Source organism: Paroedura picta, chromosome 4, assembly GCF_049243985.1.
Source record: "Paroedura picta isolate Pp20150507F chromosome 4, Ppicta_v3.0, whole genome shotgun sequence".
In the NCBI taxonomy this organism is placed as follows: domain Eukaryota; kingdom Metazoa; phylum Chordata; class Lepidosauria; order Squamata; family Gekkonidae; genus Paroedura; species Paroedura picta.
The window spans coordinates 87,713,059-87,728,254 of record NC_135372.1 but is presented as its reverse complement, the minus strand read 5'-3'; the positions used below and the strand labels follow the sequence as shown (position 1 = coordinate 87,728,254).

At 42.2% G+C, this 15,196-nt stretch overlaps 1 protein-coding gene across 3 annotated transcripts in view; it reads right to left on the bottom strand.

The window, feature by feature from the left end:
• Window positions 1-15,196, bottom strand: part of BTBD19 (BTB domain containing 19) — a 55,885-nt gene that overhangs the window by 33,895 nt on the left and 6,794 nt on the right. For all 3 annotated transcript variants that reach the window (XM_077333933.1, XM_077333934.1, XM_077333932.1), the window contains one exon: window positions 13,606-13,659. In XM_077333933.1, coding sequence (XP_077190048.1) covers window positions 13,606-13,659 — 54 coding nt within the window. The remainder of the gene's footprint in view (window positions 1-13,605; window positions 13,660-15,196) is intronic.

The following is a 15,196-nucleotide window of genomic DNA, read 5'->3' as shown; positions in this document are numbered from 1 at the left end:
AGCGGAAGGGTCAGGCCTTTTGGCCAGGCCGTTCCCTCAACCTATGGTGTCCCTGGAACGACACTGCATGTCCCTGTCAGCTCCGCAGAGTCGTGAAGCCACCTTGGTGGGAGAGTGGCATGCCACTCCCTGCAATTGTGCAGTGGGGGCCCCATTCCCTCCACTCCTCCCCACTCATCTCCTCACTGTTGCTGCCTCCAAGTAGCATGTTGAGCTTTCCAGCCCCAGCATTGTGGGCATGCGCGTGCGCTCGCACTACACCTGGGCAGCCAGCATACTCTGGGGGATTCCTCCCCCGTGAGTACATGGGGGCAATGCCTGGCAGCAGCCCGACGTGGTTGCTGATGTGCCTAAAGGGTCATGATGACTCTACCTTTTCCCCACGATATCCTGGAGTGGATATAAGCCTTGATATTTCAAAAACCACCATGAGTAAATGTGTAGATGCCTCCTTTCTGTGAATTAACTAATTGCTTCATGCCTCTGAGCAATGCAGTCTTGGCCAGGGCATCAATTCAAAGACTTCCTGGTTCCCGGTTGCAAGGCTTCCCTTAAAGTGACTGTGCTCCAAAAGCCCTAACTTCTCTCAGCAGAGATTTGTCTCTTGGATTTATTGCCCCTCCTCTGCTGTCTCCACCTCTCTCCCCCCACTTCAAAAAAAGAAAGAAAGAGACTCCTGCTGTACTTGGCTCCCCTACCCACTCTGACCCTTCTCAATTGAGTGCAGAATACTTTCTGTTTCAATGGGGGGGTAGATGAAGACCCAAGTTCAAATCAATCTGAATTCAGCAGGATCCACAATGGAAAAAACAAAATAAGTGCAGAATCAGCCCTGGTCTACATGGAAATAATACACAAGCAAAACCAAAACACAATGCAAGGCTATATAATATATAGCCTCATACTGTGTGTTGTTTTTGCTTGTGTATTGTTCCAACACTGTGATTGTGTTTCGTGCTTGTTATACATGGAAGTAACAGAACAAAATTTACCAAAGCTCACACCTTGAATAAAACTTGTTTGGTCTTAGGTGCCATTGGATTCAAATTTTGTTCTCCTACTTCAGACTAACACAGATCTCCACCAAAATCTATCTACATGGAAGTACGTCACATTTATTCATTGGGGCTTACTGCCAGGGAAGTGCTTTTAGGATTGCAGTCTAAGGGTAATATATTAAATAAATAAATATAACTGAGGATGTATCGATCCTAGCATTCACATTGCATTGAATTTTGTTTTACTATCCAGGACAACTACCAAAAGGCTATGGTTTATGTTGTAATTGTGTAGAAGGGAACCAATCATAGTACTTGAACAAACCAAAACAGGAATTATAGGAATCATGTGTTAGTACTGTAAGCAGATGCAAAAGGAGAGTCCTTTCACTTTCAGTGTGAATTTTAATAACAGAATCCAGTGGCTAGACTCTAATTGCCTGAAGCAAGCACTTCCCAAGCTTTCAGTAAATGGGGCTTGGGGAAAACATCAGCAGAATTTTTTGCACTGTCAGATTTAACAGGTGGGTTGCACCCTTTTGCTTTGTTGTTTCCTCCACCCATTGTCAGAATTCTGACACGGTAAGATGTTAGTGGCCTACTAGCTGTTCCCAACCCATTTCATAGGAATTACAGGAATGGACTAGGGAATGGATTCCCCTACAATGGTTGGGAGTCTGATAGCTGAAGTCATACTAAGCTCAGTGCTTAGGAATGTAATGCAGGGGATTGCCTGGTTTGACACATGGCAGCTGCTTGAATGATCTCAACTTCCCTTCCCACCTCAATGGTCTGCATTACAGCCAGTTTCCAGAAGAGCTGGAATGAAGTCAGAGCCAGCCATTCCGAGCCCCTTAGTCACCCATACCTTTCCAGGAACATCACTTAAGCACCTGATAATGTCTAAGCTGAGGGCCATTCCGCACATCTAAAAACATAGATTTAAGCCAGTGCAGTTGCTTAACGCTATAAAAAATTGCAACCCCCCCCCCGCCATTTCTCACCTCCTTGTGCTCTCGCTTTCTTCTCCCGCTTCCTGGCACTCCACACTGCTGATAAAAATGGCGGAGAGGGACAAGCTATACCTGTGACTCTCCCCCCACCTGTCAATCATGGCAGCCAGCCAATCACCTTTCTCCCCGTTTTAAAGAGAAAGTGATGCAAGTGATCTTTTTTTTAAGTAAAAATTCTCCATTGCTATGCTTATGTATCTAATCATAGATGCACAGCGTATATTTTAATGCCATCCCATTTTGAAATTATGAGACTTGAAGATCAACAAAAGTAATTTTTCCCCCAATTTTTTTTTGGGGGGGGTAGAAGGCGGGGTTTGAGAGGCATGCTTTGTGTGCCAACTGGTGGGTGGAAATTTTTCTCTCTCTGCTTGGTTGAAGCAATGCATATTGGTTGCTCCAGGCAGTTTGCTACAAAAAAAGAGCCCTGTTCCAGGGAGAAGGGAAAGGGAGACAAGCATGAGGACAAGTGCTGGAGACAGAGATCACACTACTTCTGGCCACTTTGGTTATGCACGTTCATTTCACTAGTGGTTGCTGGTCGCTCTCCTCCCGCTCATGCTACATAGTTGGGGGAATCCAGTTTTGTGGATTCCACAACTAGCACTTTGAAATGGAGGATGTAGCTGCTAGTTTGCTGTTAGGATGCTGGATGCTGACAAAGTCATTTAAAATGCCAAAAATATGGTGTCTACAGAAGGTAAGTTTGCTATATTTTCTGGGTGCAGAATGGCAATGAGTATTCTCTATCTCCACTGCAATATTGCATGGTTTTATGAAAGTTTTCAATATAAATCGCCCAGAGCCAAAGGGGGGGGGGCAGTATATAAATATACTAGACAGATGGACGGACGGACGGATAAATGGTAGGTACTTGTGTCCCATCTTGCCCACATTCTTTTCCCATAATGAATACCACTGGTGCCTGCATATATAGTTCAGTTCATTTCTCAGTTCAGTTCTGCCTCTTGTCCTGCCGAGCTGCGCCACCACCTGGATCGTCTGGCGGGAGACTGCACTGCACTGGAGGAACTGCTGGAGCAGCTGGCAGCTGAGCGCGGGCACCTGCAGGAGGAGCAGCAACAGTGGCAGCACTGCTCACCCTGCCATGGCAGGACAAGGGTCGTTTGACTCTCAAAGGGGTCCCGACTTCCAAGCTGAGAACCACTGCATTAAGGTCATGTGAATAAAACTTTCTCTATTGGGGAATTATTTTGTGTTCACCTTTCAGTTTCACGTTATCAGGCACTACAGTTCCAGAATGCAGTCAAGTGTGGACATTCACAACACTCCTTGTTTGCAAATACTGCAGTGGCCATCAAAGATGCAGAAGGGGTGTTCTAGGAAACTGGCCTATAGCTGACTTGTATCTCCTCAGTGGAACAGCTGCAGAAATTTTAATGAGGTTACTCCTGTAGCTTGCTCTACAAATGCCACTGTTAGTTTGGCTCTTATTTTGCAGGAGGATTGGACTGATCTTCCCTAAAAACGAAAACCCATGTGCCTTCTGGGAATAGCAGGCTGTGTTCTTCCAGCACCACCATCCTAATCTGGCACTGAATGGGAAATTATTCTACAGAAAACAAGGGCCTGGGAGTTAAGGAGTAAGATGGGGGAAGGGATAGGGCTTTCTTAGGATATCATCACAGAGCTCATGAGTCTCAGTCAGGTCTCTGCAGCTGCTAAGCCACAGACAATGTGCATGAGGGTTGTATTTTCAATGGCTCTTCTTGGGGGAAAAGGGATAACAAAGGCTTGCCCCAGCACTGAGTTGAATGGATTAACGGGATCAATGTTCCTTCTGCCCAGATCTACTTTGATTTAGGATAATCAACTGTATTACTGTTTAAGTGAGGACAGTTTTTAGTTTCAGTCTGGGCTTTGATGCATGCATCAGCTGCTTCCTGTCCCTAGGTCCCCCTGCACCACCTCCTGCTTCTGTCTGGGAAGACTAAAGGAGGATCTGCCTGACACTCTGAGAGAGTGAGATCTGATGCAATCACAGAGCAGCTGCCTGCATTAACCCCTTGCAAACTGGCATGGCAGAAATCACAACATTAGTACTGACACTGCTGTCCATAGAGGAAAGTTGTGCACCACTTCTGTGTCAAGGGGCTGAATTTGGAGCCCAGGAAACTTGAGAGAAGGCAATAATGCAAAGCTTTACAAACAGACACAGGAACACAGCATGTTCTTCTTGCGTGTAGTTCTGTAAAGACTTGGATAAATAATGGATTAAAAACACTCTTATTAATACTCAGACATAACGCTTGCAGATTAATGTAAGTAAAGGTAAAGGTATCCCCTGTGCAAGCACCGGGTCACGTCTGACCCTTGGGGTGGCGCCCTCCAGCGTTTTCATGGCAGACTCAATATGGGGTGGTTTGCCAGTGCCTTCCCCAGTCATTACCGTTTACCCCCCAGCAGCAAGCTGGGTACTCATTTTACCGACCTCGGAAGGATGGAAGGCTGAGTCAACCTTGAGCCGGCTGCTGGGATTGAACTCCCAGCCTCATGGGCAAAGCTTTCAGACGGCTGCCTTACCACTCTGCGCCACAAGAGGCTCTCTGCAGATTAATGTACAAAGGTAGAATTCTTTCCAGGTTTTTTCCCCCAAGGGAAGATATTTATGAGTGAGAAAAACCAAATCCCATCCACACAATTTTACAGGCAGCCCATTTATCCCAGAATGCATAAAGGTGCAGAATAACCTTCCAATAAGAAACTATTGAAAGAAGCAATTGTCATACCAATAGTTGGTTTTTAGTACCTGAAGAAGTGTGCTTCCACATGAAAGCTTATGCCTTGAATAAAACTTTGTCTGTCTTAAAGGTGCCACTGGACTCAGACTTTGTTCTGCTACTTCAGACCAACATGGCTCTCCACTTTAATCTAGTTTTTAGTATGTTAGAAGGCAGAAGGTCATGGTTCTATGGGAAAGGGAAAGATCCTGCTTGGACAAGGGGTCTCAGAACAAGAACTTTGGATTCCTTCCTGCCTCTTAAAGAACAGAAATAAAATTGAAAGCTAGAACCCAGAATTTCCTAAATATAAGAGCCATTCCACACTTGTCCAAAATAGCACAATGGTTACAAATTGAAATTGCTACAGTTTTGCTGTTATGCACAACGTCGTTGACAATCTGCAACACTCCTGAAACCGATCCGCAAAAAGCGCTTCGTTGTAGCGCTTTCAGGGAAATCCCAAAAAGTGGATTCACCCTCCGGAAAGTGCTACACTCTTGCAACCAATCTGCAACACTAGCGGGAAAGTTCTGTGCATTACCATTGTTGCGGTTTCTGCAAAGTCCCTCCCCTAGCTCTCTCCTCAGATCTTCCAGCGAAGCGATCGCCATTTTTTTTTCTCCGAGCGAGCGGAGATCAACGCACCGGCGAGCCTTCGTTTACCCAGTGAGGCTTCCCTGGCTGCAGAGCTGTTTTAAGTCACCAAGCACGAAACAACACATAGCCCCGTTTGCTGGTTTATTTTCCCTTTATTTTTCACTGTATTTTCGGTCGAAAATCACGCCCGTGCCGGGGGGGGGGGTTATTTTTTTTTCACTCGGGGGGAGCGTGGCAACAATGAAACGCAGCTCAAACACCACCTGCTACCTAGATGGGTCTCTCTGTTGCAACGAATCAACGCAGATTCGTTGCAACGTGTTTTTTTTTTAACTTCCTTAAAGGGAAAGGGGCTTTTTGGGATCATGATAACGGCCGCCCATTGGCTGCTTGATGGCCAGGGGCGGGACGAGCTCAGCAATATCGCTTCCTGGCTAGCGATTTTTGCCGAGACCGGAAACCTGTGGGAAACTATAGAAACACAACAGGATTCCACTACAAAGCCAGGTATGCATAACGATGAATTCCACAATTTAAAATGGCATTTTTTCGTCCCGCAACCAATTTGCTACATAGATCCTTGTGCGGATTGGCCCTAAGAATCCAGTGGATTGGGAGTGTGGCAATAGTTATCAGTTGTTACTTGCTTTTATTATTTGCCTGTCATTCCAGAAATTGAACACTTCCTGAAATGGGCAATATGTGCCTTGTTTTGCAGCAGCTATGAGACATAATTATTTCCTAGGAGGTGGCAGTGGCGGTGTGTGTGTGTGATTTCCCTGCACCTTGTGATTAACAGCTCCCTCCTGCTGAGGATTTTCAGTGTCTATTGAACCATTATGGCTCCCTCAGCTTAACAGAGCAGCACGTCCCTACCTGGGTGTCCTTGAAGGGATCCTTACCTTCCCCAGGAGTGGTGGTGCATAACAAAGAATTCTGAGCAAGTCATGACAAGCCTGCAGTGTAGTTAAGTGGGAAAGTGCAGCCCCTCAGTCAAAGGAGGCAGAGCCTGAACACAGTGAGTGATTATCAGTTTGGCTTGCTAATCCATTCAGGGGAGACAAGCCAACTGGAATCTGTGCTGGCAGGAAGCAAGGGTAGCAGAGAGGTCATAGAGGCTACAAAAATAGCATTAGCATATTTTCTCGCCTGACTTCTCCCACCTAAAGTATACAGCAAAGGGCCAAAACTTTTCATGAGGAACTCCAAACACAGCTTTCCAAGAGTACAGATGCAACTGGGATCCTGTAGGAGCAAAAGCAGCTGAAGCAAGGGAAGCTATTGGGATTGGTAACGTGGTAATGGGACAGAAAATGCCAGATACACCCTTTAAAAACACTTTTGTGTGTGTCTGTCATGCACATATAGAAGATGCATAGGTTGGCCACTCTGAACAGAGAAACAACAGAGTACAAGATGGAACAATGTATATCATGCTGCTACTGGACACACAATCCTCCTCCTAGTGAATATCAGTCGTAATTCTGGGGGTGACCCAAAAGGACCAACTGCGTTTACTTAAACTTAAATGTATAGAACTAGATTTATTGAAGGTGCCACAACCCCTCTTTTCATTTTTGCTTTAATAAGCTAACAGAGCTACACCACCGGAATTTTTCCCCTTCAGTATTAATTCATCAGCTTTCATCCCCCCGGCCATGACTGAAAACTGGTAGTTAAACCATGACTGATACCTAACTGTTCCCCCACCACACACACTTCTTTTTTTTTGCACTGACATCACTGAGTGTGAGGAACTTCCATCAAATCCAACCCATTCTCAATCATTTTCTAAAATTCCACATTTCTTACTGATTTCTTAGAATTCCCCCCCAGGTGACAATATTTCCACCCTGAATGACATCAGCTCCTCCCTGCTTGCCTTCCTGGAACTCCCTATGTACAATCAGAGAGAACAGAATTCTCTCCTACTTCCATATCATCTGACCCCTGCTTGCAGCAGTGGGGGAACTCCTCATGATCACACAAAATCTATTTTCGGATCACTGACCCAGCAGGGAAATGACAGGTCACTGAATTCCTCTGTATTCAAGTATTGTGAGACCAACTAGTGAAATTTCTATTCTTGTCCAGCTCTCACTTGTCTGTTGTCATACCCACTAAACCTTTTTTCTAACCCAAGAATTTCACCAGTTCCCTCACAGTCAAATGAAGATTTTTAGCTCTCATTCAGTTCTGTTTACTCTCTCTCATAGACAGAGTTTTTGTTGCTTCAAGAAGACAGTACAGACTGGAATGAATTCTGGATAGTTCCATAGAGCTAAAGATCCCCAAGGTTTAGAAGATATAACTACTACTTAAAAAAACATAATCAAGAAAACCTGTGAACATTACATATGATTTTTTTTGCTAGCATTCCTTCACTGAAGATCTATGATGGTCCCACCCAGTCAAACTGTATTTTTGTACTGGCTCAACTCAGGAATTTGAGGGAAGAGACAAGCTCACCCTTTTAACTTAAAACATCTGAAAATGGCACATGAGAAGCTTTATAATTTTCAAAATAAACAAAATATTTTATTCAACATGGAGAAGAAAAAGTAAAGTGAAATCAGGCATAAAATGTCTGAGGTAAATCAATAAGAACCCTAAGGTAATAAATATTTTCACAAACTATAGTCCACATGTTTTCGGCAATTAAGAGTTTTAAACTTTTGGATGATGCACTTGAATTGTACTATTCCTTTAAAGGAGTGGGAACTATTATGGAACAAAACTGTGAAACGGATGAAATGTCAGCTATTAAGAGAAAATTGGTATAAGATGTTTTATAGATGGTTCGTGACTCCTAAGCTATTTCTGGAAACTTTGATATAAAATGCTGGAAATGTAGGGAAAAGGTTGGTTCCTTTTATCATATGTGGTGGACATGTAAAAAAATCCAAACATTCTGGGGGGGAAATCATGATATTTTAGAAGGAATGTTGAAGATTAGATTTCCATTTTGTTCTGAATTTATGTTACTGAGTGTGTTACTGGTTAGTGTTCCTCAAAAAGCAACAACGGCAGCACAACTGGTGGTGGCTAGGATGTGGAAACAACAGGACACACCCAAAGTCACAGACTGGCTTGAGAAATTGGGAGAGTTGGCCAGAATGGGGAAGCTTACAAGTCTAATGAACAATTGTTCTGCAGATGAATTCCAAGAACTCTGGAGTTATCATATCGACTATCTATGTAGTTAGTTAAGGAATGTATTAGAAGATGGCAAGGCATATATTCTATGTTTTATGTATCTTTTCTTATTCTCTCCTTTTCCTGTTCTATGTAAACTTCAATAAAAGCTGGTTTTACCAAAACCTTAAAAAAAGAGTTTTAAACATTTCACACTGTCTTAGAAACTGAGAGACTTTTGTTTCAGTGTTTCCAGTATACTTCCTTGAGTTTAACTTTAGGTTTCAGATGCCCAGGATACACCACCAAGTATCTAAATTCCTCCTCAAAACAAACTAGGGATGTCTCCACTCTTTGGAACTATATCCCTTTTAACTAGGTATGGAATCTCCTCTCTAATTAGAAGATGTATCCCTTTTACTTGCCCAATTGGGGGTATTCGCAGATCCTCCCACTCCTCCTTGCCAATCTTCCCAGTCCTCTGTCAGTGCTAAACTCCTCAGTCAGAGTAAAATTTTCCATAGTCAGGGTTTACTGAGTTCTTTTCAGCAGTCAGTTCCCAAGTCTTTCTGCTCAACTGACCCTAACCAATCAAATTACTTTGAGCAACCTGTCACTCAAGGCTCTCTGGCTTTGGGAGGCATTAACCCTTCATAATTCTTCACATATCAACACAGCACTTTTGAGCTTTTAAAGCGTAGTTCATCACAACAATTTAGATTGGAAAGATTTCTGGGGGCCATTCCGCACAACCAGCAATGTAGCTAAATCTGAGCACTATTGAAAAGCGTTGCAATCATTAGCCGCAGGTTTCGGTAACGCACACAGCCATTTTTCTCGGGAAAAAGGCTCTCCCACTAGCTCTGTTCTCATAACACACAAGTTTCCGGTCTTGCTGAAATCGCAACGAGGCGATATTTTTCCGTGCTTCCTCCCACCCCTGGCCATCAAAAAAACAGAACAGCCAATTAACTGTTGTGTTCATGCTTCCCTTTAAAAACAGTTTTTTAAAAACCCGAAAACACCTGTGTGTTTACACTAACAGGTGTAAAAGTAGTTCAAGGGTGGCTTTTTCAACAGTAAAACAGCAGGGAAGAATATTTGTTCATTCGATGTACCAGAAAGACCTTTTCGCTGGCATGGGAGTTGCCGCTTAATCGTTTATACACTCTTACAGTTTAAAAAAATCCCCCCCCCCCCGGTGCAATTTCTGGCCGAAATTAGGTCAGTGTCGAACAGGAGGCTGTATTGTGCTCAGAAACTTTTCAGACAATTTCTTGTGGAGGGATTTCAGCCAAAGAAGCATCGCTTATTCGTTGCTTTTGCCGGTTTAAGGGGGAAAAAATGGCGATTGCAACGCTGGAAGCTCGGGTACGAGAGGTTAGGGAGGGATATTCTTGCTACCGCTATACACACATGTCTTTTTCTGATGTGTTGCAGGTTGTTCTCAAGAGTCTAGCGGGTCTTTTTAGGGGGCATCTACTTTTGTGGATTCCCCCAAAAGTGCTACAATGAAGCGATTTTTGCAGGAGTGTTGCAGGAGTGTTGCAGATTATGTATGACATCATGCATAAAGTTTTTTAAAAAGTGTTACACAATGGTGAGACTTCAGCAACATTAACGCTGTGCGGAATGGACCTGGATATTTCCATAGAGCTAAAAATCTGGGGAAACATACCTCTCAAAGGATGTATAATTACTAAAGCAAAATAAAATAAAAATAAAGAAAGCCCTCTTTATGCTCAACAGACTATCAACATTACAGATCAAATTCCTTTTTTGCTGCACCAACACACTTACTTCTAGTGTCCTGATATACCTGTTAAAATGATGCACCATATTCTCATCCCATCTACATGCACCCCAAGAAGATTGTGACATATTTGGTGATCTCTTCTGCAAAACAAACTGCTCTGGTCAGTTCTGTCTGTATCACATTCCTCAAACTTCCCAGGTTTCAGTGTTAAGGCCAGAGCAGCTGCCAACTCTGGCATTCTCAAACAGATCTCCCTCTTTTACCTTGTTCCTCCTTTTCCTTGTGTGTTTTGTTTATTAGGTTATAAGCTGAGGGTCAGAACCTGTGTTTTGCTTCCATTTGTGCATTGTGCCCACCAGTGGCATCATGTCTTGAATTTTAATTGTTCTGAGCCATTTGGGAGATAGTATTTTGGTCTAAGTGGAATAAAATATAGTGAAAAGGATAATACTTTGTGAGTCACTTTTTAAATTCAAAGGACCTAATTCTATTTAATATAAATAACATAAAAAGGAGGAAAACGTGAGAATCTAAAGCATGGCCAAGCTTCTTTAATTAATCAGGAATTTATGGTATGAGGAGTTGGAGGCAGGAGAAGTTGGAAACACTAAGAGTACCCTCAAGTGCACAAAGTCACGCATGCTATCAGAATTCCCTCCAAAATACAAAATAGTATGAAAGCCTTCCTCACAGTAGTTACTCCTCTTCCTAAGATCTCACCTTTTGTGTCACAGGCCCATGCCCACTTGTAAAGGAGTTCAGGCAAGTAGACAAGAATTAAAAGAACTCTGTGTGAAGCACACTCAATATTAGAACTGCAAACAGGCCTGGAGAAAATTTCCTGTCCCTTAATGGAAGCTTAATAGGATGTTATTTACCAGTTAATGTTATTTACCTCCATGCCATGAAAAGCCCAATTCCACAAATTAATCCCCTATTAAAGGACAAGCTGCTATTGGTCACCCTACTCTGTACACATATAATGCCTCACTCTGTCTTAGGCCATGGCTTCAAAGAGGAAAGAGGGCATAGCTGAGTCAATGCAGAGTTACAATCAAAGGGAGCTTGTAAAATATTAATGGGAGTGGTACAAAGATCAGTTACAGTAGATGGCCACCCATGCAACAAGCTACCTTTTATTTTGCACAGCACACTTAAAAGCCCCATCCAAGCACATTTTACCTGTGCTGTTTTGATTGGTATCTAGTTCTGTTGAAAAAAAAACAGATGTTTTCTGTCAGTTTCTTCCTATCCTCACCCTGTCACTCCATCATGATAGCTACATGCAATGCCTTGGGGTAAAAAACCATGTTACTTTTACACAAAGTGTTCATTTTATTTATTTTTTTCCTTTAAAAAAGCAATGACACATTTTCAAAGGGAGAGGAGGAGGAGGAGGAGGAAGATGGAGAGATATGTTAACCAATTCCTTGCTTCCTGTTTTCCAGCTGGGAAAATTTACCAACCAAATGCTTTTACCCTTTGGTGGGAAGTTTTCCCCAACAGGTGTAAAAATAGTTCAAGGGTGGCTTTTTCAACAGTAAAACAGCAGGGAAGAAACAATTTAAATTCCCTCTTTTCCAACACCAATATCCTTTTAAAAGTTTCCTTGGCAGCTGAATTTGCAAAAATAAAAATTGCAAGCACAGATGAGAAAGAAACATGTAACTTAATTTGGGCAGTGCGGTCCTAACTAAGAGCATGGGATAAAAAACAGCTCCTCCCTTACCATTTATTATGCTCATGCTTCAAATGACATGTCCTTGACCAAGATCTAAGGCTGATGGGGTGTTCTTTGCAAAAGTAAAAATAGCTCAGGTGAAGAGGCAGGAAAGACATCAGAAAGAGAGACAATGTGAGACTTCCATTTGTGTAGATCACCAAAGGTTATTTATCTCTTTAATGAAACACACAAAGAACTGACCATGAAACTGGAGGGTTTTAAAGATGTAGTGGATCTTTTTATACAATGGGGACTATACCTTGGGTGATAACAAAAATCACTCAAGAGTATTGATCTGTCATCAATACTTGTGTAAATGCTTTGTCACAACTGAATCTGATAAAAGAGAATTTAGCTACAGTACTGGCTCTTCGTTTGTCAAAAACCTGGATATGTGCAAAGGTTTTAAGTAAGGAAGTTCCGTAACTGGATTCCTGGACATGGAATGTGTCCAAAATAGCAAACTCACTGGGAACAGAGTCCATTCAGAATGGGGGATTATCCAGAATAATAAGGCAACAGTTATACCAGAATGCTTAGAGCAGAATTTTAGTGTCAGCAACTTTATTAACAGGATCTACCATGCCAAGGTCCCTGCGCTATCAGACTGTAGGAAGAGGAGCACATATTTATATAAAACTAAAGGTCAGGAGGCTCCTCCACTTTAACATCATGACTAGTTTGCAGATCCCAAATGCAGAGGGTTGCCAACTTACAGTTAACTCATAGGGCTTCCCTATTTCCATTCCCTTTGTGCTTCCCCCCAGCACTTTGAAATCAGAAAGAAGGAAATGAAAAAGACATTTTTCCCCACCCACAGACCTGAAATTAATGCTAAGCAACAAGGAAAGATGCCTTCCAGGTTTTTTTATATGGCTGGAAAACACCAATTAGTGGGAAATTTTTAATGGAGCTTTCACTGTGTTCCTACAGTCCAATATTTATGCTAACCTTGAGTAGCTGAAGGAGTGAATGCTGAAAAACTGACATAGGGATGGAACATTTTCCTCCTTTTAATAAGGGGAAGGCAGCTTGGACCCCTGCAGCTATTTCCAGCAGTCAGATAGTGAAGTTTACAAAGCTAAATCAAAGAAAAGAGAGTTGCACTTACATGTAACTGTTGTTCCTCATCTGAGATCTATGCAAATATAGGCAGAAGCTTCCAAAGCTTCCCAAAGCCCGAGGGCACTCTTCCTTCCAGGCAAGGCCTTCCCACTAAGACAGTTTTGTGCATGTGAACTCTGTTCACATTGTAGTGATCACTGTGCAGTCACACATATTGAACAAGAATATTGAGAACTAGTGAATCTCTCAAGCAAAATATATATATGCTGGCAGGGGCTCATGGGAATTGTAGTCCATGGACATCTGGAGGACCACAGGTTGACTACCCCTGCTCTAGGGCTTTGTAAAGCTTTGGAAGTTTTAACTTGGCAGGTTTGCATCTGCTTAGTCCTCTAGTGTGCAACTGCATGATAACCACAACTAGGAACGTTAACACCTCCATCAATTCCACAGAGGAACAATCCAACCTCCACATCTTGCAGTAATCAGGCATCAAAGATTATGCTACAGTTTCATAAGGCAAAGGCTGTCTTTCCCCAAAGAATCAACACAGGCCACAAGCAAGTATCCTTACCTTTCTCAGGTCATTCAGTCCATACTCCATGGATGACGTCAGCACCTCCAGGGCCTACAGAAGGAAAAAAACAACCACTGTTGTAAGAGCCCCACAGCTGGGGCTCTCTGGCCTCTTGCAAAAGGCACAGGCTTGAGCCTCTTTGGTCTGTTCTTCCCACAAGCTTTTACTAACAAGAGCAGTTTTCAAAGATTAGCCAGCTGAGAGCCCCTATTTGGATTTTAAAATTTCTGCAGACACCCCCCACACACCTCACTCACTCCCCTTCTGCCTTGCTAAGTGCCTGGCATGTGCCAGACAGGCACACCCATTTCATAGTATGATACTGAAATTACTGACCAGGTCTTTGTATCTCTCACTGCCAAGGGCTTTACATTAACCAAAAGCAAAATAACAACCTCATTATCTGGAGCCCACTAAAATGCTTGTGGTTTATAATGGCCTTGTGATTAGCCATTCACACAGGTAAAATAATCATTCCATCCAGGTAAATCGTTTTCCAAACCCAGTTTTCAAGCCATCCAATATTCAGCATGACATGTAAGTAAAATGATTATGATTTATTAATAACAATAATATTGAATTAATTGCACATATAAACAGGAGTCCTTAGGCACCTTAAATAAGGCTCTTTGCAGTTCCACCTTCCTTTAATGTTATTATTGTTATTGTTATTATGTTAATGTTATTGTTGTTACCACCTTACTGTTACCAGAATGATGTTACCTGTACCATTATGTTGTTTCATGTAAACCACCCTGAGCCTTCAGGGAGGGCAGCATATAAACACAAATAAATAAATAAATAAATAAATAAATAAATAAATAAATAAATAAATAAATAAATAAATAAATAAATAAATAAATAAATAAATAAATAAATAAATAATAGAATCACAGAATCATAGAATCATAGAATCATAGAGTTGGAAGGGGCCATACAGGCCATCTAGTCCAACCCCCTGCTCTACGCAGGATCAGCCCTAAGCATCCTAAAGCATCCAAGAAAAGTTTGTACCCAACCTTTGCTTGAAGACTGCCAGTGAGGGGGAGCTCACCACCTCCTTAGGCAGCCTATTCCACTGCTGAACTACTCTGACTGTGAATTTTTTCCCCCTGATATCTAGCCTATATCATTGTAAAGACTAACAAAATTTTATTCCAGATCAACTGTCACAAACTGCCTTCAGATGCAATGAGGAGATCCTCACTATGCAGACTATTCTATAAAATATTGGTGGTGGTTTTTTTGCGGGGCTATAAAATACAGGAAGGTCAGAGTACAATATAATAAATGTAAAATTAAAATGTAATGCAGAAATATACAAAGACCATTCACAAGTTATGCTAAGATAGTTCATGCTTGTAAAACCCAGAGATTTTGAGCTTTTGAAGAATAGCTGACACTTATAATTAGTAAGAAATGTGGTTCAAGTCTCCCGCTTGGGGATCTTTAGCAAACTCCAGGTGTTCTACAAGTGTCAACTAGCTTAGCCTAACTGTAGTTTTCTCAATTCAAGATTTCATTTTATGCATTTCCTCTGATTCTGCAGTCTGTTTATTTAAGAGCAAAAGGTTTAATTCTGGATCTA